Source organism: Lasiodiplodia theobromae (assembly GCF_012971845.1).
Source record: "Lasiodiplodia theobromae strain AM2As chromosome Unknown scaffold_72, whole genome shotgun sequence".
In the NCBI taxonomy this organism is placed as follows: Eukaryota; Fungi; Ascomycota; class Dothideomycetes; order Botryosphaeriales; family Botryosphaeriaceae; genus Lasiodiplodia; species Lasiodiplodia theobromae.
The window spans coordinates 52,235-75,235 of record NW_023336555.1 but is presented as its reverse complement, the minus strand read 5'-3'; the positions used below and the strand labels follow the sequence as shown (position 1 = coordinate 75,235).

Here is a 23,001-nt window from a genome sequence, read left to right as displayed (position 1 = left end):
ACATGCTGCGTTTGCAACAAAGGGCGACACCTGGCTCCGGATAGACACGGCACATAGCTGTGTCGAGATCGGCGACGCGAACGACTCATTTCCGCAGAGCCGCAACACTCACCGGAATCGCGTATCTTACCCTTAAAGTGGCGAAGGAATAGCAGATGACCCTAATAGCCGTTTCACCTCCTTGCCCGTGCATTGCCGATTCCGAATTCTCACTACCTTGTACCTCTATTTCTGCAACCCACGACGATCCCGCGCCAACACTGGCGTCAATCTGCCGCGGATCATCGGGGTGTCCGGATTAACAACAAGCAGGCAGCAATACGGGGCTTTGCTGGCCACCGATGCCCTTGTACGGCTACGTGGGGTCTACCAGCTGCCTAACATGCCGCCAGATCCAGACCACTCAGCACCACCTGCGTAACAGCTATGCTGCCCTGTCAGATCCTTGACCCCGATACTAAGCTTTTACCCCTATACGCTCTACCTTCCGCAGCTTCAGACCCTTGGGTAGCGTTGGTAAGCGGCCGTCGGATGAAACTCAATGCCTTCTTCCAGCCAACAACTCCATGCACAGTCATTTCCAACCTGTCCGATGACCGCCCTTCGATACGTGTCGATCTAGCAAACGGCGGCCCAAATCCATCATGCCAGGATCGATTGCGCCCTTCGTGCATAACCAGTCCATACGCGAGCGTCATGATCGTCCACGAGTGCAGAGGGACGTACTATCTGCATGCTCCGCTTATATTTTACGAGCCTGGCCTCTACACGTCGTATCTTCTTCTCGAACTCATTGCATCGACACCAACTTCAACTCCACAACCAAAGTCAGTCGACTTGATCCTCCACAGATTAACACTGTCACAATGTCTTACAATAAGAGCAATCCCAATAACATTCAAAAGGTAAGCGTGCAATCCCAACTGGTAACGCGACCCGTAAGCAATAGCTGAAAAATAGAGCAGTCGAACTCCTACTCCTCGAATCCCTCGAGACAGCCAGGGCCCCAGCAATCCGCATCAGGAACAAGTAGTGCGGCATCCGGAAACAACAACGAAAATGAACGTCCATGGGGCCTTAAAAACTATTTGGAACAGCCGCAACGTGACGACCCATACGTTCCTGGTTCGCGTTCGAATCAGAACAACGGATGATCCTGGTGTGTTTGGGAACAACAACAACAACAACGAGTGAATCCACAGGAACTGTCGTTCATTGGAGAAGTCCTCTTGGGCATTAGGGACTTTGATTTGTCCGCGCCTACTCGATCGGCGGTTAGCCTAACGGAGGTTTAATCGACAAGAGGAATGGTCGCGCGGCAGGAACAGATGACTGCGGCTCGATCCGGATCGACGGTTTGGCCGCTTGTGCCTTGCGCTCACATTTAGGGCTGCTATGCGCCGGACCAGGTCGACGTCGCACAACTAGCTCAATTGAAGAAATCGAACTCATTGCTTCTTCTTGTGGCATGTTCGCAGGACTGCAGTGATCTTGGCGTCTGCATCACCGACATCCTTTCAGCTCTGGTGACTTGACCGCTATGAACCAGTCATTATGGCTGAGGTGGCACGGGTCGTGAATGAAATTGGGGTCAGAAAGTGGCAATTCAAGAAGATGACGCGGCGAGGCAGCGGCTAACGAACAAGGCGGAGAGGGACTGAAGACTGCCTTGGCTTCTCAACTATCGCAATCAGCCAACCCCCTTGCGTGAGTGTGGCGTCCTCGGACTCATAAATCATGTTGTGCCGATCGGAGCGGGGTAAGCAATGGTCGAGCTGAGACTGAACACAACATCTTTGACAGCACGACATGGGGAAGCAGAGGCCCCAAATCGCATGGCCCTCGCTGAGGGGGCACGAGAACGTATTTCGAGACGAAAAATCAAAGGAGCCGTCCGCTAGATGCTTCGAACTGTCTTCACGATTTTCTTCTGAGACAGCTCGTTAGGGTTCGCTCATCCGCCGGGCCGCATAATCTAATGCACGATGACTGTTCTGGGCGTAACCGAGCCTCGAAGCGACCATGGACCCACATGATTCCCCGCGAGGGTGTGATCATGTTTCGATCGATGGGCAGCTGAAAGCACTGCTATTCATAGCATTTGTGAGGAGCCGAACGCAGCTTGATTATAACAGGCGCGGGCTCCCGAGCTTCAGCATTCATATTACCCCGTCGCCGACCGATCTCTTGAGCCGAGCCCGGCGCCCTGCCAATTCCTCACCGACTGGTTTACAGACTCACAAATCCTGCACCAGGATGCCGATGAAAAAAGTGAGGCTATCCCCGCCCATGTCGAATGTGCGCTGAATGAATGACAGGTCGGATGCAGCCCTTTTGCCGGGCAGCGCCGGACGGACTTGCACTACGCCGTGCATTTACCAAATCGAACTTGGCTCAACCGGCCAGCTGATGCTCCGCTGCAGTCCTCCATCGTCCACATCGCATGTTGCACCAGCCGCACCTGACCATGCTGGTTCCCAAGGCATACTCGGGCTTGACCCCCATGCTGTGCCGCAGGCAGCACCTCGCGACCCCACGAGGCGGTGCAGCGCCGCCACATCGCGGCGCCGAGAACAAGGCAGCTGCTTCAGCCTCTCGGAAAACAAGTTTCAGGGCTGGCCCATATAGTTCTGTAATCGAGTACGGTTCTAGGTTTTCCCGATTATCTCCATCTGGGCTTCGGCGACTACCGCACCATTTCTGATTGGGCCCTCGCCGGCCGTCCCATCGTCCCGAAGGACTACAGAACATGGTCCAAGGCCGGTGAACGCCTTAGCTTGGAGGCACACTTCCCGTGGTTCCCGTCCCGCCAGCATCGCCCTTCACTTCGCCCACGTCTGTGCCGTCCTCCTGTCGTCCTGCCCATCGTTGAGGGACTTGAGAAGCACACCAAGACCGATGGCCTAAAGCATTAAGGGCCCATATAAACCATAAAACACGACACTCGTTCACCCTTCGCCTGACTTCTCTCGCTTTTCACAAGGTACAGCTCACCGTAAAGTTGACCGGCCGTTCCGATTCTAATCCATCATGTATCAACAGGCCACTCCCACGCTCTTCTCCGTGCAGTAGGTACGAGCCGTCCCGGATCTTGGCTCCAACTAATGGTCTGGGCTGACGATAGCCTTAGTCTTATCGACCGTAGCCGCAACTGCGCTTGTGATTGCAAGACGATCCAGCACAAGCACTCGCTCATCCGTATTTGTTCAAAAGAAGCCCGAACCCAAACGAGCTCACCGACCAGCCCTCGATCTCCGCTAGCTGACTCCTTCTGCGGGCAAACCATCGTTGCATCCGGGAACCAGTTATATCAAACCACGTCGGCACCCGGCATCCAACGTTGTTCGTCACCGTCTTCAGCCTTTCCGGAAGAAAAGGTCGCTTACGTACCCTGGGATTCCACTACTAGAGGCGTCCCGATCTCGGATCTTTGTTCATCCTACCTTCCCGTATCGCCGCATTTCTCGGTCGAGGAAGACCTCATTCAGCCTGAGACGGCTTCCCCCCTCAACACATCTTCCCTCGGCACTTCAAAACCGTTTCGTCAACGCTGTCACGGTCTTCTCAAAAGAGTTAAACAGAAGATGCGACTCCCCGTTCGTGTATCTCACTGTCGACGCAGTTCAAACCCCCATCTTCCGGTCGAAATGGAGGCCCAAGGATCTGGTATACATGAACTGCCTGGCAGTTTTGACGATGGCAGATCCTACCACAGCCATCCAAACAATCAACTCGCATCACAGCCTTTTGGATGCGACTTTGCCATGACAGAACTTTTTGGAGTTGGCTCCTCTTTCCCTGCCGAGTTACCAACCGAACAGAATACCGGCCAGCCTGGAAGCTTCTGCAACACGAGGATGTCGAATGATTCTAGCGGCCTCGTTCTTGGTGGTGCAAATGACTTCTCCTCGCCTGTCGGCCGCTACGAGCTTTTCGTTCCACCGATTCAGGATCACACATCCGCGGTCCTCCAAGATAGCATGCAGCCTCAGCTGAACTTCGTAACACCAACACAGACTCTGAGCTTTTCACAGCCGAACACTGTCTCTAATCCTACCCATCCATTTCCGCGCGGCAACGGACCAAGGAGCCCGAACCCTCCTACGCTTACTCTGCAGACCGAGAACATCCAAGGCAGGAACATCTCCTATCCTTCCTCTAGGCGGCTATCCTGGCAGAGCAGCATATCTTCAAGCGTGCACAGCCAGATCGCCGGTACGACACCGTCATCCGGTACCCGCTTCACCCCTTTCAGCGCCAAGCAATCATCGTTCGGCACACCGTCTTCCTTGTATCCACCAAGTGGGCTCACTCCCTCGAGCGCATACTTGGACCACAGCAAAAATGGCAGATCACCGGATACGGTGCATTTCAGAAGGCGTAACGATAGCGTCGTGACCCCGGAATCACTCATGATGGGAAGCTTCGAAGGGCTTGAGAGTCGCTTCGTCGACCCGCGTCCCATCCCATCTCCAACAATAAACGACAGCATTCCGTTCGCGCCGACTCGAAGCCCTTTCAGCCAGTCCACCCAAGCAGACCAACTGGGCCTCGTTCCACAACCTCTCAACCACCCCCGTGTCCCACAGCAATCCGCCCCACCCGCTCTTCCAACACAGCCACATCCACCACCATCGCAGCACCCACAGACTTCTCATCAGCCCAACGCTCCGCCTCCTCGCGTACTGCCCCCAGTTAGCAGCCCCAGGCCGCAGGCTTCGTGCGATAACAGGTGCCCGAGATGCCACCACCTCTTTACCAGCAAGCCGCGCGACCTCAACCGGAACATCCGGCGGCACCTGCAGCTGGCCTGCCCGAAGCGAGACTCGGTTGCTCCGCGACTGTCTTGCTCGGTTCTCGGTTGCAGGAAGACGTTCGTCAGAGACTGCGCGAAGCGGGTGCACGAGGAGAAGCAGCACGGCATCGCCAGGAGTGAAAGACGCCGAGCGGGTAGGGGTGTGATCGATGGTCTTTCGATCAGGAGGGCGTATAGTGAGGCCTGAGATGGCTGCAGAGGCTGAGGGGTGGTCGTTGCTAATGATCGATATGTGCGATGATGATCTCTAATGATTCTTTTCTTCCTTTGGGGATTCCTTCAAGAGGGCGGTTTGGAGAGGAGTAATAAAAGATGGGTGGTCATTTCTTACTTTCCTACTCGGAGGCTTCAACTGTTGGTCCATATCCTTCCGATGTACATATTAGCAAAAGCAACCTTATCGGCCGTGTTGGTAGACGCCTCTGAGAGGCCTACAGACATGTCCCCTTCCTTTCTAATGCTACGATTTTATTGCTACCTATATCGCCAATCTAAATCGGATATTTTATGTATACCATTGCCCTTTGCAGTTTGAGTGCTGAAGAGTTCGCTTCATGAGTGCAAATCGAGAACTTCTCCCACTTCACACACATCTTGCTCGTCACTCTCAGCTCTCGCCAGCAACCCCGGCAGCTACCGGCTCAGCCCCCAGCACTCGGCCCGCACCACCTCGCGATTACCCGCGCCGCAGAAGTTCACACGAGATAGTTAGCCGCCGGACCCACACAATGCACAGCCATCGGCCCCAGGACCCCACACGCCACACGCGTCATCGCTGTGGCACAGCATGGGCAGTTCGGGGATGGCAGAAAAAAACAAAAACCGAAATGAAGATCAAAAACGGTTTCCTTCATTCCATGTGCGTTCTAGCACCGTGCAACAACGAGGAACGCCTTGCTGCCTAGCGGTTCGACCGTAAGCCCCCTCTTTCTGTGCCGCCCGAGAGTTCGTTTTCGCTCTCTCTATCTCGCTCTCTCTCTCTGCTCACCCCCACCACTCTCCACTTCCCTTCGGCCATCTCCGGTCTATCCGTCCCCGTCTGCCTGCCTGCCTGCCTGCCTGCCTGCCCGCCGCCAGAACACACAAAGGTAAAGAGAAACAAAAAAAAAAAAACCCCCTCACCACGGATACGCCCCCGTATTATGCAAAAACAACCCCTCATCCCCGCCATCCCTACTCCCCTCCAACAACTCCACCAGCGGCGCCACCGACTCCGCCGCCGGCCTCGCGCCGCTGTTCTCCGCACGGTTCGGCGGGCCGAGATTGCTGACGGTGAAGCCCGGGTCGTACGCGTGGACCTTCACGCCCTTCGCGCCTGCACCAAACTCGACGTGCTGGCACGCCGTCACCATGTTCAGGGCGGCCTTGCTGGCGCGGTACTGGGTCGCCTGCAGCGCGTAGATGGGCGACGACGGGTCGAGGCGCCGCGTGATGGAGCCGGCGCCGCTGGAGATGTTGACGATGCGGCGCGGTGGTGGTGGTGATGAGTCTGATTCTTGTTGGGGGGAGAGGAGTAAGTCCGCGAATGCGGCTGTGACGACGGCGGGACCTGTTGCATTCACGTCGAACGACTCGCGCAGCTGCGCGCGCAGGCCAGCGGGCGTCGAGGTGTCGTCGTGCCCGTCGATGGCGGCGGTGCCGGCGTTGTTGACGAGGATGTCCAGACGGCCGTGGGCGCGGCGCACGTGCGCGGCGGCGGCGGTGATGGTCGTGTCGGATGTTACGTCGAGGTGGAGGACTTCGGCGGTGCCGCCGCCGGGGGCGTCCGGGGGGATGCGGGATTGGATGGTGGAGAGGACGGTGGCGCCTTTGGTGGGGTTGCGGGCGCCGAGGAGGACGTGGTAGGTGGTGGGGTGCGTGCGGGCGAGGAGCTGGGCGGCGAGCTCGAGGCCGATGCCGCTGGTTGCTGGGAAGTGGGTTAGTGTGTGTGTGTGTGTGTGGTGGTGATGGGATTGGTGGAGGTTTACCGCCGGTGATGAGGACGATTCGTTTTGCTGGTGCTGCCATTGTTGGTGATTGGGTTGTTTCGGCTAGATGTGTATTCCTGCTCGTCTTAAATGTAGATTGTTACGGAGATAAAACGCAAATAGCGGAGGTTGCGGGGTCTTCTTTATGTAAGGGAGATCCTTCGATATGATGGGCTGAAGTGCTTCATAAGCACTAAAACGGAAATGGTCGTTGGCGCTGGTCCGAGGCTGAAACGGACGAAATTATCGAGTAGTGAGTAAAGGAGAGCTCTACTTGTTATGCGAAGCAAGCAAGCATTATGTAGGAACTTGTTGAAGTGTTGTGAAAATATGCAAGAAACAAGAGGCTCGTGTTAGGCTAAACTTGACCGCTTTTCACCTACCCTTCTCTCCATTGCTTTTCTATGTCTCACATCTTCTTTCGCCAATCCCATCCATTCTTCGCAGTCCTCGCTGCCACCAGCGTCAATGTCCCACCCATTAGTGCTGCCCCACCAAACACTTGGGCATACAAATACCCCCCATCGTGCCTCTGTATCAGCGCCCCCGCAATCGGCGGGCCAGTAAGACATGCAATCGACACGACCGAAAAACACATGCCAGTCCTAACCCCCATCTTCTCCAAATCCGTCGTTAAGCTCGCACACGCCGCGGGGAACAAGCTTTGTATGCCTCCGCCGAAGAAGCCATACACAACGCAGAAGGCATACAGCCCGCCAACCGAACCGACAGCGATCCAGCAAAAGAAGAGGACACCGGCAAAGAAGACGGCAGGGATGAGCGTATTGACCGTCCCGAGGCGGTCCGCGACGAAGCCACAGCTGAGGCGCGCAGGGACACCAACGGCGTTCATGGTGAGCAGCAGCGTCAGCGCCGTCTCGGACGGGACGTGCAGGATATCCCGCGCGTAGGAGCTGATGTAGAAGTACGCAAGGAAGACGGCCCAAAGGTTGAGAAACATACCCGCGCAAAACAGCGAGTACGCCGGCTCCGCGAAGGCCGCCCACTCGACGAGCGGGCCCCTGCGACGCGGACGCAGCCGCACGCGCGCCACGGCGGAGAAGGCGCACGCGTTGAACAGCACGACGAAGCCCATGGTGCGCACCGTCCAGCCGAAGCCCACCCGCGGCAGCAGCTGGCGCGCGATCAGCGGGAAGAAGATGCCGCCCGTCGCGCCGCCCGTCGCCATGACGCCGATGGCCAGGCTGCGCTTCGTCGTGAAGTAGGTCGCGACGAGCGCGACCGCCGGGCAGAAGACGAGCCCATCGCCGAGCCCCTTGCAGATGCCTTGCGAGAGGAAGAGGTGCCAGTACCGCGTCGACACGGACGTGGTGAAGACGCCGACGACTTGCAGGATGAAGCCGGCCGTCACTACGGACCGGAAGTGCCCGCCGTCGAGGGCGCGCCCGGAGAAGGTGCCGATGAGGTAGATGAGGAGGATTTGCACGGAGCCGATCCAGCTGATGGCCGAGGGTGAGACGGAGAAGGTGGTTGTGTAGTAGGACTGGAAGAGGCCGAAGGAGGAGATGTAGCCCTGGGGTGTTGTGAGCTTGCAAGCCGTGCAGCGCATGGATGAATGGATTTGGATACCCAGCAATTGAAGATGACTAAGTGCGCGGCTGCGACTTGTGACCATGCCTTGAGTCCGCCATCAGGAGCGGGAGATGGGACAATTGAGGGAACATTGCTTGGAGTTGGGTTGATAACAATGTTTCGATCTTGTTTGTCTTCGCTGCTCAGAGACTCTTGTGGCGGTGTAGCGGCTTCGATGTATTGATCTGACATGGGAGTCTAGCGACGTCAGAATGCATCAAATCTCGAATTTTGAGCTTCGAGACTGTAAAAGGACACGGCAACATCAGAGCTATGAGTCTTCGTTGAAAAGGTGAGACGAATATGCCACGTCCGCGGAGAATGAAGATGTTGATGATTGATGAGAACTACCCCGCGCCCCCCCTGCGGAATTCGGCTGTCGCTTTTACCAATCAGCGCTCCCCCGGGAATCGTGCATGCTACCCGCCGTGGCAAAACGCGGAATCCAATACCGATCTCGGCCAGCTCCGCCCCTGCAAGGGCGCTTTCCGATGGTACATGATGTATTGTGGCGCTCCAGTCCTTCTTCGGATCAAGATCTGAGTCCGCACTTTCTTCACCCCAAAACATTTATTTATACCTCCATTACTAAGAATTGCCTATGTTGGGATAATTCTCAGTACTTCTCACCTCGGATCATTCACCCCACTCTGGCTGATTGAAGTCGAGCCCATGGTATTTGACAACGGAGTCTGGGTGTACACGAGTACAACAGTATACTACAGAATCGCATGCACATTTGAGTTGACTAAAGCTACTCTAGACTCACAGTAGACTGTTATGGCAATTTCACAGCAGATTCAAATGCGCCAAGGCTAACGACAACATCTTCAATTAATTCTCCAGCAGTCCAGGGTGCTGCGTTCTCATATGCCTATCACAATGGTCCTTTCGCTTAAAGGGCTCCCGAGCCCGTCTGCATCCGGCGGCTTTGCAGAAAAAGCCTTCGCTTGAATCGACCGACGCAGAATGGACTGACGCAATATGCCGATCAAGGTCCTTCTTGTACCCAAAACCTTCGCTGTCACACCCTTGAACTTCGCACTTGTGAGGCTTTGTATGGCACTTGTTATGCCGCCTACAATAAGAGTCAACAACTAAGACGAAACCTGAGTCCGCAAATAAATCGATGTCTTACCTGAGCTGATCGCGATTTTTGAATTCTTTGGGGCACAAGGGACAAGGAATCAACCCGGAGCTTGATCGCTGTTGAAGACTGTAAGAGACAAGCTGTTGATATGTCGAAGAAGTTGGTGGTTGTGATTGTAGGGGGTCATCGATAACTGTCGTAGCAGGGAAGGAAGGTTCGGAATCAAAGGCCTCGGTGTCGGGAAAATCAACGATGGGATCCTGCAGAGAAGGAGGATCTGAGGATGTAGCGAAAGGTTGATGATCTGGATCAAAATTCCGCCGGTCCAAAAACCATGGGTTGATACAAAAGTCGTGTTGTTGTTGTTTTTCTACCCGTGCAGATGAACCAGTGTAGTCTTGAAACTCAGATGTCACTTGTCGCTGTCGGCTTCCGCTCTCTTAGAATGAATATGGCACAGGAACCTATGCGTTGACTGACGAAAACACCCAAGGCCAAAAAGGGAGAAGGAAGGAAAAAAAGGAGGGTGAAGGGGCGGATCAACGAAAAGAGTGACACGGTCAACGGCTTGCGTTGAGTCCGCAAAGAAAAGAAGATGGAGCAGAGACAAGAGTTATTTGGCTTTTGAATGTCGAGTTGGCCCCGCTTAACCTGCGTGGCAGCAGCTCCCTGATTGGCCGGATAGCGAGGGTAGGCCTCACAGGAAGATGACATGGCCTGCGGAAAATCTCGGAAATACAGATCGGAAGCAGCACTGTATACAGCAGCATCACCGTTCCTATTGGCGTTTTTATTTCATCACAGGGTTATGTGTAAAGCATGGTGCATCGTAGGTTCCACAGTTGACGACTCGATTCAGCTGCCAAGACAGTGCCGTAGGTTAGGCCTCACATTAGTGAAAGGTTGACGCTTTGCCCAATCATCACAGGTTAATAGATAAAATGGCATCTTTGGGTGTGGAGGATGATAAACATAAATAGGGCGTGTCAGTATGGAATGGCTTGGTAGCTTCGTGCTCTCATTGAGCTTCATCGGATTTCAAACTCACTACCAGGATGACCGCCCTTTTCTGCTGCTCCAACACCGAACCCTACCGGCCCCGAGCCCTGAGTCACGAACCAAAGTTCACCGCCTTCATGAAGTGGGCCACTTTCCCAAGAGAGGCAACAGCGCAGTCTACTGGCGAGCAGGGAGACAAGCTCGCAAACCTCGGCTATCCTCATGTCATTCAATTGGTCAAGCAGGTCAACTACGGTCCGCTTGAGAGCAGGAGGTACTTTGCCGTCGCCAAGGGGAACGATGAAGAAGAAGCGTTTGTTGAAGTCACCGAATCGGATCTCATTGCAGCCAACTACAAGAAGCTGAATGCGTAAGTGGCGCAACCACGTCAAAATGGAACTTCATCACTGATTTGTTTCGGAAGGTACAAAAACTTCAAGTGTTCGACCCACAACAAGTTCTTCGAGGTGAACGTCTATGAAAAGGATCCATTCAACGCTCATCATTGGCGTCAGAATATCGCACGTCCTGGAAGTGAAATTGATCTGTAGCGGGGGGCATGATTTTGTGGGAATCCTACGAACGGGCGAAAAATCGAAATTGATACTTGATTTCTCTTTACCACCAATAAGGTTGCCTCATGTGAATTTGCCTTCTTCGTCATCTGTCTGGCAAGATACTTTCTCGGCCGAACATGGCTGAGGGCCATGTCGTGCCACAGCACGAAATGTAAGAGGTTTCATGTAAGGCATACAGAGAATCGTGTGCGCTGACGCCGGTCGCGCTACACGGAAAATGCTATTGACCAATAATCTGCAAGCCCGCTTCACCCCCATCTTTCGAGCAACTGCGACACAACCACACATGCATCGAGCTGAAAGACTCGGCCCCAGAGATGAGCAGAGGAAGCGCACATGGCTACGCGCTGAGGACTCTGTGCTACTGTTTTTAAGTGAAGGGACTCATGTCGAGTTCACTGCTCTGTGTTAATAAAGGGAGGCTCTTCCCGACACCCGTTCGAGTCCCGATCGCTCTCTCGATATCCCAAGGACCCTTCTGCAGCACCTCGGATGCAGCCTTGGCTGTTTCACACTTTGGGGCTGCTTCAAGAGCCTCTTCATGACGCATGTCTAGCATTCAAGTTCCCAATCCAGTATGACCTCCTCCCAACGAAGAGATATGGTTAGGCTGATCCAGCTCCAGCAGGTATGGCTCAGCCTCACCGGACTTCCCCGCTCGTGTCCCACGGCCTATCATTCGATTCCTCAACAACGTGGTGGACCATACAGCATGTTGGTCTGTCTCGTTCCACCCGAGGCAGAATCCTTGAGCCTCAACTTCTGCACCACCCAAATCAAGCGAACGACGCAAGGCTGAATTCCATACCTACCCGGCCGTAAAAGTGACCTGGTCAAGTCAGGGCAACGGAAAGGGCGTTTTGCCTGCTGAATAGTGACACGCTCTCCATGCACGATCAGTCCCACGGTTTATGAGCTATGAGCCGGTAGCGAATCGCTACAAGAGCTATGGAGTTTGGGAGTTCCTATTCGTCAGTTGTCTACAGGGGATATGAGAAAGCCTACCGAGGAATATTACGCAGTCGCGCGAATCCAGGTCTTCTGCATCGCCAACGCCGTGCCGAGGGAGTCCACCACAACACCTAATGATGCAGGAGGCGTATGCAACGACGTAGCAATGGAGTCCCAGAGTCTGCTCGTTTGATTCTGCTTGAGGGGTGCCAGTTGTCTACTTCCTATAAAGCTACATGTTCACCTTGCCACTCCTGTACTGTTTCGGTATACTGGCTCTGCCAATCACTTTGAAGCCCAAATTCCATTGCAATACTCGCCACAACATACAGTACTCCCTGCAAACCGACATGCAAGGTAGTTATTGGATCCACTTCGACCGTCGGGAAACACTGAAGTTGGTACGGACGATCTCCCGCCAAGATCACATCGCTGATATGCCTTTGACTGACAGATGGGTTCCAATAGTGATCGCTTGGTCCAAGGACGGCAGCTTCATGATAAGCTTCAACCGAAAACAGAAGTTTCTTACCACTGAACATATCTCGACTGTGGGCGACAATCTGCGCGCTGGAGAGAGGCACACAAAGACAGGCCGCAACTTTGGCAATCGAGTCGACGGTCAAATCCCCCAACGAGCCGTACCAGAGTCATACGCGAGGGTGCCAATCAAGTGCAGTCCGAGAGTGCACGAGGGTTCAGGTGAACTGAAAAGTTACACGCCGCGTTCGAATGCTCTTGATTCGAACTGTCATCGGCATCGAGCATCGAAATTCTTCCGGAAACTCCTTCGATCGACTCACCGCAAGAGCATCGCTACCATGGCCGACATTACGCCCGAAACAACTTTCATCTATCCCGAGATAGATTTCGGAAATGTCTTTTTTGACAAAATGCTAAGTCAGATGGGCCCGGAGGAGCCCAACAATTTCATCTATGAACTCCCTCAGCCGTTGATGATTCACGAGCTCCCTTTGCCGGAGACATGTTGCGAACTTCCTCAACCAGAGGCATGCTACGAACTTCCTCAACCAGAGAGGTGCTACGAGCTTTCTCAGCCCGATGGATGCTATGAGCTTCCTCCGACACCATTGATTCCCGAGTATGCGCACTTCCCAGTACAACAGCCGTACCGACATCAATCGCAAGAAGACGCAGCTCCAATACCTCCGCCGAGCCATGATGCTACGTCAGACCATCATCTTGATGCATCCAATGACTTTGGCATGGGGGCCGTTCGCATCTCTCACAATGCATCAGTGCCACTTGCACAAGACACCCAGTTCTCAAGCCGGATGGTTCTTCCCAGCGCTCCTCCTCATACCACGCTCAGAAGAGGTGTATCTCTATCAGTTGACGTTAGGCCGATTAATCATTACCCTCCGTCACTGTTTCCGCAACATACTCAGTTTTCTCCCGATCTATCTCAGGCTACGTCCGGTAGCGATCAGAGTGCTCAGTCATCACTCTTCAGTCAGTCTTGGCCTCAAGCCTCCATGACTCCAGCAACACCAGCGCCATCTAGCGGGAGTGACTCCGCATACCAATGTGCAGCATCCCCTTCTCGAAATGTGCTCTTCGGTCAAGGTTTCTCCCCAGAGACTCCAATGCATATAGGTTCTGCAGTGGCAGCCTATGACGAGAATTCCACAGGCTGTACTCCCGCATGTTCGACCTGGCCATGTGCGTGCGCTCAACCACAAATTCTTGGAAACATCGAGAAGAGCGGCGGTGGAGTTCATGCATCTAGTAAAACAACTACGTCCTGTCCGGTGTGCGGAAGAACCTTTACTGGTACCCTGCATGATATTAACTGCAACATGAAGAGGCATCGAAAGTTCAGCTGCACGCAGAAACTTGAGGAGCCATTCCTTTGCCCTGTTAACGGCTGCGATAAGTCGTATACGAGGAGGGACGGCTTGAAAGGTCACTTGCAGAAATTCCATGGTCTCTGCCTGAAGAGAAATCCAAGCGATGGTAGTTTCCACCTATTCCCCATTCCTTCCACGGCCTAAGCAAGCTCATTTCATTTCATCTCTTTAATGTTCTTCATGGCTGGTTCAGGAACATTCCTTTTTATTTCTTCGCATCTCCTATTTAATTTTCTACTACTTTTTGACTCGTCGACTTTATGAGATCCAGAAACTTTCTAGTACAGCAACGAGTTATGAAATCATCCAGACCATTTACGAATATCGCGTGTGGAGCAATGCGCAAGTGCGCCAAATGTGAAGTGCGCATATGATCGATCACCATCTGGCGATGTGGAGGCTTAGAGAGCCAGCCTGGTTCCGTGTAATACCTCGAGTTCTCAGCCTCATGCCAGCCATGCGGTAATTTTCCGTGCATAGACTGTTCCAGACATCTCGGAACGATCCCACCCCGTTCTACTGCATCTCCGAGTGAGCTTTGACCTGTCATCAAAGGGTTCAGCATGCTTGCGGGAACGCAAAGGGGCCGTGCATCTTGGCCTTATAAGATATAGAAACCAATCTATCTCGACAACAGGATTTAAAGAAAATACCAACCTGTGAGTTCTTCCCCAGTCCTTGTCCTTCTCGCATGGATGATTTTGGCCCGGTCGTCAGAGTTCAGCTCCCTTCCATTCAGCTCCAAAACGTTCAATCTTCCGGCTTATCTCGAACGGCCCGTGCGTATTCTATACAGTTCGTCTTGGATCTTCCCCTCCCTACTTAAACCCTCATATAGTGCCCAAGCGGCAAGCGTCTTCGAATCCCTCGCGCCTTTCCTCCAGATCTCCTCGTAGTTGCAAATGACCAACGTAATCATATTATCATGCTTCTTCAAGCCGCTCAGCCTATCCTTCAGATCCTCAATCTCCTGACGATCCAGCACCTTCTCCCACAAAAACAGGGTGACGTACTCGTCCATATTCGCCGGGCTCGGATACATGCCAGCCTCTAGCTGGTCCGGCGTCTCGGTGCCGCGCATGGCGAGCTCGGTGAGGTCGATGAGCTCGTCGCGCTGGATGGTGAAGCCCGTCTCCTCCTCGATCTCCTCGAGCACCTTGCCGCGCACCTCCATCGAGTCGTCGAGCATGCCGGCGGGTATCTCGAGGAAGGCGGTGCTGCCGGCGCCGATGCGCGGCTGCTCGGTCATGATGACTTGCCGCTCGGTGCGCAGGTCGCGCGGCCGTAGGATCATCAGCATCGCCACGCTGCCGCCGCGCAAGAAGACGACGCGATCTAGCGTGAGGGGCTGTTCGTACTCACGTCGCAGTTTGGCCTCGACTGTCATGAAGCGGATGCTTTGCGGGCTTTGGAATTTTACGTGATGGATGATGATTTCTTGCAGTTTCCAGGGATCCGCCTGGGAGGCGTGGCCGGGCTGCGTTTGCAAGGACAGGTTTTTGTTGAGTGTTCTGGTCCAGTTTTTGAACGCGGTGAAGTTTTCGACATGATCTCTCGTCAGCCCGTCATTGACTGCGTCTGGCCGTATGTGGACTGGCACCGCCGAGGTCCAGCCCGGGAGGATGAACGTTGTTGCTACATGTTGTGCTGAGTCCATCTGCGGTTACTAAGAAAGGTTTCTTGGCGGCAGTAAGAGGTTCAAGGGTGAATGAACCTTTTACGGGCCTGTTGCAAGAGTTAAAGAGCGGACAAAGCTGAGATGGCGGCAAGCGGGCGGAGTAATTTAGGCAGAATACGCAAGGCAACAGGATGGCTGAATGAAAAATCGACTGAGGCGTAGGGCCATGAAGTACATAGCTGTATGGCGGGTGTGGCACAGGCGTTAAATATGTAGGTAAGCGCGCGTTTTTCCAGCCAGCCCTTGTATGTACGACAGCGGGGGCCCCACTTTCCAGCAGGCCAGGCTGGCGATCTGCGCCCCATTCAAAAGGCTCTGCAACCCCGTCTCTTCTCTCCCTCATACAACATGCTGTGCAGAATATGTGTCCGTCTGCTTCGCGGCGGACTGGGCCCGAAATGGAATGGGACATACGACCCTATCTTCCGACACCATACCAGCACAGAAACGCTCCGGAAATCTCAAGAGGCAGGCTGCACCATATGCGATGCGCTCGCAAGCGAACTGCAGAGCGAAATCAGTCTGTCTCAAAATCAAGATATTTACCTCAACGCTCATCTCTCGCAATTCAGGGGCAGGCAGTGGGAGGATGCTGAGTATCGCCTTGATTTCGAGCTGGACAAGAAACGCATCAGAACTTTTGTGCTGCGCCCCACAGGCACGTACATCTTCTTCATGCCAAGTAAAGCTTCTGACACCCAGTTGCGAGCAGGTTCACAGGATGTCTACTTGAGGACGCCTACATCCTCTCATACTTCGTCGGATGAGGTCTTCGAGCTGGCGCATGATTGGATTTCCGAGTGTAGATGCGCAAGCTCTTGGCAAAATACTGAAAATAAGTGGTACCCAAGACGCCTCCTTGACATCCAGGAGCTGAGGTACGCAACCGGAGTGAATATTAGAGAAGACTCTACTTTTCAGTCCCTCAACTCGGATCTCAACCGTACTAGAGTGAGACTTGTGGAAGAAGACCATGCGACACTCAGGGCCAGCCGATGCAACAGATTCGTTACATTAAGCCATTGCTGGGGTCCGCCCGATATTGCAAGCCGCCAAATTAGACTCACAAGCCAGACTGAGCAGAGATTCAGGGGTGAAGGGATCGAATTGCGCGAATTCACCGAGACTTTCCGGAATGCGTTGCTTTTTGCCAGTCGCCTCGACAGGGTCGGCTACGTCTGGATAGATTCGCTTTGCATCATTCAGCCGATTCTCGGTCAGCCTGATTATAATCGAGTCGCCGAACTGGACTGGCTGGAACAGTCTCAGAAAATGGGCGATATCTATCGCGAGTCGTACCTAAACATTTCCGCGACGGCGGCTGTGGATGGAGAGAAAGGACTGTTCTTCCCTCGTCAGCCTGATCGCCTTTGGGAAGACGAGATCAACCTCAACGTCGGTGCACTCTTAGGTCCACAGGGCGGACAGGGAAGATCGCCGTTGACCTCGCCGTTGACCTCGCCGTTGACCTCGCCTTTGACCTCTCGATTCGAAGACGAGTATCCTCCAGCCAAGCACCGAAAATTGGATGAATCTGTAAACAACCTTTTGAGACGTTGTATAATCCTTGACGCCAGTAGCTGGCAAGACTTGGTCGACGACGCTCCAATCAACCAGAGAGCATGGGTGTTTCAAGAGAGGTTTTTGACCCCACGAGTTCTCCACTTTTGCGCAGACCGAATTGCTTGGGAATGCGCTGAGTTTGATCGGGCTGAAGGTCAACCAGAGGGTGTCCCGGTCTACATGATGAGGTCAGCAGAAGTCGTATACAGTGGCGGATTCAAGAGATCAATGAACCCCGAAGTGGATGGCAAAGCTGTGCGCGAGTCTCGTCTGAGGGGGCTTGCGGATCCAGATGAGGGCTTGCCAAATCTTTACGTTTATGAGCTTTGGAAGCGCATCGTGGAACAATATTCAAGATCCAAGCTTACCATGTCGAGGGATAGGCTGATTGCACTCTCTGGTATTGCAAGACTGTTTCACGATCAGCACCTTAAAGGCGTGCAGTACGTTGCGGGAATATGGAACCAATATCTTGAAAGCCAGCTCTTATGGCGTGTCGAGCCAGTGTTCAAGAATGGTGCATTTCAGAATCATTCAACGCGCGATCCAACATGTGCGCCGTCATTTTCCTGGGCATCCATCAACGCCCCCCAGGGCATTGTATATGGGGAGGCTACAAATTACAGCGAAGGCGTCAAAGATCTTCTTTTCCAGGTCATCGAATTCTATCTGCCATACGTAGAGACCGGCAAAACGGACGCGGATGCGTTTAGTCTAATCAAGAACGAGAACAACGCCGGGTACATCAAGCTCACAGCACAACATCTTCACAAGATCACGCTTCGAAAGCTCGAGCCTCATCGTAGGGTTCCCTATGGCTGGTGGCTGGATGGAGGGACCCTGGATCCGCCATCCAATCAGACGAAAAAAGAGCTTACCAACGTATGCCTCGACGCTCCAGATTCCGATGTAGATATCTTTTCTGAGACAGCAGAGATTTACTGCATGCCCGCCGCGTATGGAGAGCGGACTGTTAAGAGAACATCGCGTTACCTGATGTGTCTCTTATTGCAAAGATTGGATGATGGGCCCAACTTCAAGCGGATCGGAATGGCAAAGCTTTCAAGCTATGCAGATAAGATGGCACAGAAAGACCTTCTGGCAAAGAACCAGGAGCCACAGGATATATTCATAAGATAAGTAGAATATCTCGAATCTCTATTCAATAATTCACTTCATTGTGGTACCATGAACATACAACTTTTACGCTGCAGCCACTTTCCAAGTCTGCCTCCGCTTACATCATTCCTCCATAGCCCCTACGCATACAGCCTACCCGGCACCAGCTCTCCAACCTCCCCATTCGAAAAAGCACAATGCCCCACACGCACTCCTCCTCCTCCCCCTCCTCCATCCTCCCCACCAACAACAACCCCCCACCTCACCACCTCCTCCGCCTCCGTCCCCTCCGGCGCATGACACGCCGCCGCAATCGCCAAACTACAACTCCCCGCGATGGGCATCCCACCACCCGTCCCCAACCCCCCTCCCCACCTCCCCAGCGCGAGCGCCGCGCCCGCGACGGCCGCGACGGTCAGCAGGGCGAGGAAGATGCCGAGCGGCGAGTAGCCGCAGGTGGTGATGACGGGCTGCCAGTTGGTTTCTTCGAGGTCGTTGAGGTTAGCGGGGCCGTCGGTGGCAGAACGGCCCTCGATGCGGGCGACGAAGATGCTCTGCGAGATGGTCCAGTGCAGAAAGGTAGAGGCGGCGAGGAGCGGCAGGCCCAGGCGGTAGGGCAGCGAGAGGAAGTAGGTTGAACGCTGGGAGCCGCGCGGGTGCGTGACGCGGAGGCCGCGGGCAGGGGAGGAAGAGGAGGAGGAGGAGCAGGAGAAATGCGACCATTCGGCGGCGAGGGCCATGCTGGTGAAGAGGCTGTTGAGGACGAAGTAGAGGAAGGAGAGGAGGAGTTGTGGGAAGTTGGCGATGAGGACGGTTTGGATGATGGCGGCGTCGCCGGTGCTGGCGAGTGCCCAGCCTTGGATGAGCGTGTAGGGGTTGAGCGTGCCGAGGCCGACGCTGAAGAGTTTGGAGAGTTGGTTGTATTGCCCGTTTAGCATAAAGATGGCGACGAGGAAGAAGGAGAGGATTCCTGCGAGGGCGGTGCCTGTTCTTTTTGAGCTGTCAGTGACTGAATGCAGTTCTGATTCCACTGTGTTTGGGAACTTACAGATATATTGCTACTCGCCAGCGACGCTTGCTCGCAGCGCTGGACCAGCGTTCCTGCTTCACTTCAAACTTCCTCGGAGCAGCGACCGGATGGTATGCTTTGCCATCTTTTTTCTTTGATTCAAAATCAACCCTGGAATACAGACACATGCCTTTGGTTGCTTCGTCAGGAATTTTGATGAAGGAAGAGGCAGCGTCTCCAACCGTGATCAATGGACGATCTTTCACAACAATGATCGTGGCGATGATGGTCATGACCTTGACGACATTGAAGACAATGACGGCTATGAGAAGATTCAGCCCGACGTTGAGGCTGCATTGAGTGTCAACCTTCTCGCTCAGGCAGTGGTCGACCTCGAATCCATACACAGTCCATGACGAATCCTTGTTGGCATTTTTCCAAGCGCCGTCACTGCAAAGGCTCGGCACGTCTTCTTTTGAAGTGTCGTAATTGTACTTTTGTGAGCAGATCCAGAAGAACCAATTGGATACGCCTGGATCGATGGCAGGCATGAGACCCATGTCGTAGCCCATTACTGCGTACAGAGATGAATTTCCGCAGCTGACTGAGCCCAGATGCTCTGTTCTGACTGACTGCTCAGAAGTGGATGCGCAAGACGTCTTCGCCGTGTGCCAGTCAGAAGGATCGACGTCGTCTTTTGATGCGTCTGCTGCAACGAGGATAAGATTCCGGCGTTCTGGGAGTATGATTTTTGCATAAGCTCTTATGCAATCCTCGATGCCTAACGTTTCGAAGGCATTGTCGCTGTGAGCCATCAAAGACGTTTGTATACTGGCTGGATTGGAGACATATCGATGCCAATAAGAGCCACCGGGCGCAGTATTGCTACCCGCATTTGGAAACAATGTCTTGTCAAATTGAGATCCGTTGACGAAGCCTTCCGTGCCAAGGTAGACATCGTAGAAGTTGGTGACTGTAGATGTAAAAAAGACGGAGTTGTAACTATTACGAGTCAGTACTACCGCTTTAGGTAAGACGCCGAACACCCACATCAAGTGCAAAGGGATCGATGACCCTCCCAGGACCAGCCAAAGACAAAGCTTTCTGGTTGGAATGAACCTCAGATTTTTCAGATTTGGAACGCCAATATGCAACCATTCTCGCTTCTGGTGAGCTTTGTCAACATCTTTCCGAGTCGGCGCCCCAATCACCTGCATACAATAGTTGCTACCGCCCAGAATCAGCGTGCTAAGAATATTGATGCCAAGATGGATGCGAGTGCTCAATCCGTTCATGTCATCACATGATCCAGTGCGGATGGGAGCAATGTATGAGCTGACTCCTTGCCGGCGCAGAATGTGGTAGCAGATTGCGGCAACGGTGATATTAGCTATCAGTGCACAGCTGGATGAAATCACCGCAACACTAGCGCCAAATTTCCATCCCTGGGGCAGATGTTTGGAAACGGCCTCTTGCTTCCGTAAAAGATAATCCCACGAGGGCTGAAGCGCTTTGGGAGGCCAGCGCTTTCTTTCTTCTGGTCGGTCGTCTTTTCCGTCCACATTGAGTTCAGGCTTGCTTTTCTCAGTATCCGTCTGGGTCGAAGTAGAACCTTCGTTCTTTGTTTTTAGAGGAACGAGAGGAATGCTGCGGTCAGTCAGTTCCTGCGGGCTAGAGTTTCTCTTGCTTGATTCCATACCTTAGATCGTGGTCATCCATGATATGTAGCAGTCCACTTTATGCATGATCGTGAGGTATGTCGAGGATCAGAAAACAGCGAATACTGGGCATATATAAGCGCCGCCAACACATGCTAGTCATTTCGCCGACATGACTAGCATGTGTGGGGCGCAGCGTGGGGGCTAATATACGCCGCAATAGTAACAAGTTGGAAAACATGCTACTGGTCCTCAGATGCCGCTGACAAATATGAATTGATAGTAAATGTAACAGTGAGAAAAGTTGAATTTGATTGTTTCTGGCCTTGACGGAGCAAAGAAATTTTAAACGACAGATATACTGCACAACCCTTCGAGTCCTCCATTATGACTTTCATGGATGCATTGTCAGCCATTTTGATGAGCTTTTATTCTTCATCGTCCTTCCGTTTCTGTCCGTAAGCAACGTAGCTGTAGAGGAGTCTGTTAGTACATCACACAGCATGGAGCAATGCGTGCTTACAGAGTGTAGTATGCATGGACCTTGTTGCTCTTGATCTCCTCCGCAACTTTGGCATTGAACACTTGCACCTCTTCGAGTTTCCAGTCCAAGACAGAGGTCAACAGGCGGTATGAGAATGCTTCCATGCCTTCAAGGTACTGCAATGTGTTGATAGTGCCGACCTCTTTCTTTGCCGGAAGTTAGTCTTAAAAGTTTTCCAAGACTTCAATACGTAGGACGTACCATCTTCTTGTCCTTTGGCCACGTGCCAATGGGGAGCTTGTATGTGTGGATGTGAATGTTGATAAACCCAGCATCTTTCAGTAACCCCTCGAAAAGCGGGCCAGTGGACAGCACCTTGCCCATTTTGGAGATTCCTTTGTCTATCGTGTCCACATACTGGTTGAGATACGATTCAGCCTTCAAAGTGCCGTCGTCGGACCTATATTGCGCGTCATAGCCTTGGAGCCTGAAATGAGCGGTTTAGTAAAAGCTTCTGAAACAACATTAATGTGGAGCTCGTACTCAACCCAGCCTCCTGGCCTGGTATGGTTGAACATGTTGGATATAAGAGTAGGCCAGTCAGAAATGGCTCCATCAAGGTACCGACAGAAAATGAGATCGAAGGGCGTTGGATGATTCCACGGCGCTTCGAGATCATCGACCTCGAACTTGACATTGGGTGGCTAGAGAGCCGAGATAAGTCAGTGATGACGAGACAAGATACTTCATGTACTTACCACCCATGACGGCTGCACCGGACTGAGATCATTGCCAAGAATCTTTCAGTGGTTAGCAATCTGGTTTGACCAGGCCTGTTTTCAAAAGAAATCTCACCTCCGCTCCGGGATACTTGTCTCCTGATTTGAAATATCAGCTGAATAGCAACAAAGACACAGTTGGTTCAAAATCATACCCATTTCGATGGACCATATTCCCTGTCATACTTCAGTATCTCGGTTATCAGTGGGCTTTTGGGGCAACGAGCTCTTACAGTCCCGCAGCCAGCATCCAAAACACGCTTTAAATTCTCGCTCTTGATGGGAGAGAAGAAGGTCTTCCCATCAGTGAGGATATTTATGAGATGATGCATCAGGTCAAGGCGATCTTGTTCGTTCTGTGTAAAATTTCAGAGGACTAGTTTCCCAGAGATGCTTCTCGAAATCCTACCTCATCATTGGGCATGAAATAAGAGCCATCTTTGTAAGCATGGTATCGACGACCGTGTTCGACTGGGTACGCAGTAACGCTCGATGTCAAGGATCGGGAATACGCAGAGCTAAGCATATTAGCGGCATTTCACTGAAACCATTCAACAGAGGTGCGACAATACAGCTGGTCATCGACGCTCCCAACAGCAGAATCCGTGTCGAGCTATCATTTGAGTCTTGCTATTAGTGAAGCTCAGGCCCAGCTGAACGGTAGCGACCATTGGCGAGTTTAATCCCACAACCTTCGGGCAGAAAGTTTATCCTAGGGCCAAGGACCAGCCACCTATGTGTAATGCGCCTCGTGGTTACGTACACCGGTGTCGACTTCAATGTTCTGCAAGCCCTCGGCCTGCGTGGTAGTTTGTGTCTCCGGATTGCACATATTTTTCTCACATG

At 53.1% G+C, this 23,001-nt stretch overlaps 7 protein-coding genes across 7 annotated transcripts; 2 read left to right on the top strand and 5 right to left on the bottom strand.

The window, feature by feature from the left end:
- Nucleotides 1-5,934: 5,934 nt before the first annotated feature.
- On the bottom strand, nt 5,935-6,823 carry LTHEOB_12733 (Cytochrome P450; the record flags this gene model as incomplete). The annotated part of the gene is made up of 2 exons (XM_035509633.1): nt 5,935-6,722; nt 6,784-6,823. The coding sequence occupies 2 exons, from the start codon at nt 6,821-6,823 to the stop codon at nt 5,935-5,937; spliced, it is 828 nt and encodes a 275-aa protein (XP_035363901.1).
- A 369-nt stretch (nt 6,824-7,192) lies between these two features.
- Nucleotides 7,193-8,353, bottom strand: LTHEOB_12732 (MFS monocarboxylate transporter; the record flags this gene model as incomplete). The annotated part of the gene is made up of 1 exon (XM_035509632.1): nt 7,193-8,353. One exon carries the CDS (start codon nt 8,351-8,353, stop codon nt 7,193-7,195), a length of 1,161 nt encoding a protein of 386 aa, XP_035363900.1.
- A 2,249-nt stretch (nt 8,354-10,602) lies between these two features.
- LTHEOB_12731 (MFS multidrug transporter) lies at nt 10,603-11,016 on the top strand (the record flags this gene model as incomplete). The annotated part of the gene is made up of 2 exons (XM_035509631.1): nt 10,603-10,835; nt 10,890-11,016. The coding sequence occupies 2 exons, from the start codon at nt 10,603-10,605 to the stop codon at nt 11,014-11,016; spliced, it is 360 nt and encodes a 119-aa protein (XP_035363899.1).
- A 3,612-nt stretch (nt 11,017-14,628) lies between these two features.
- LTHEOB_12730 (Nudix hydrolase 14) lies at nt 14,629-15,522 on the bottom strand (the record flags this gene model as incomplete). Its single annotated transcript, XM_035509630.1, has 1 exon — nt 14,629-15,522. One exon carries the CDS (start codon nt 15,520-15,522, stop codon nt 14,629-14,631), a length of 894 nt encoding a protein of 297 aa, XP_035363898.1.
- Nucleotides 15,523-15,891: 369 nt separating this feature from the next.
- On the top strand, nt 15,892-18,246 carry LTHEOB_12729 (Heterokaryon incompatibility protein; the record flags this gene model as incomplete). The annotated part of the gene is made up of 2 exons (XM_035509628.1): nt 15,892-16,421; nt 16,635-18,246. 2 exons carry the CDS (start codon nt 15,892-15,894, stop codon nt 18,244-18,246), a joined length of 2,142 nt encoding a protein of 713 aa, XP_035363897.1.
- A 119-nt stretch (nt 18,247-18,365) lies between these two features.
- LTHEOB_12728 (uncharacterized protein) lies at nt 18,366-19,806 on the bottom strand (the record flags this gene model as incomplete). The annotated part of the gene is made up of 2 exons (XM_035509627.1): nt 18,366-19,215; nt 19,274-19,806. 2 exons carry the CDS (start codon nt 19,804-19,806, stop codon nt 18,366-18,368), a joined length of 1,383 nt encoding a protein of 460 aa, XP_035363896.1.
- A 1,514-nt stretch (nt 19,807-21,320) lies between these two features.
- On the bottom strand, nt 21,321-22,487 carry LTHEOB_12727 (Methyltransferase type 11; the record flags this gene model as incomplete). Its single annotated transcript, XM_035509626.1, has 8 exons — nt 21,321-21,363; nt 21,416-21,582; nt 21,638-21,863; nt 21,920-22,080; nt 22,135-22,176; nt 22,232-22,254; nt 22,311-22,332; nt 22,389-22,487. 8 exons carry the CDS (start codon nt 22,485-22,487, stop codon nt 21,321-21,323), a joined length of 783 nt encoding a protein of 260 aa, XP_035363895.1.
- Nucleotides 22,488-23,001: the final 514 nt, after the last annotated feature.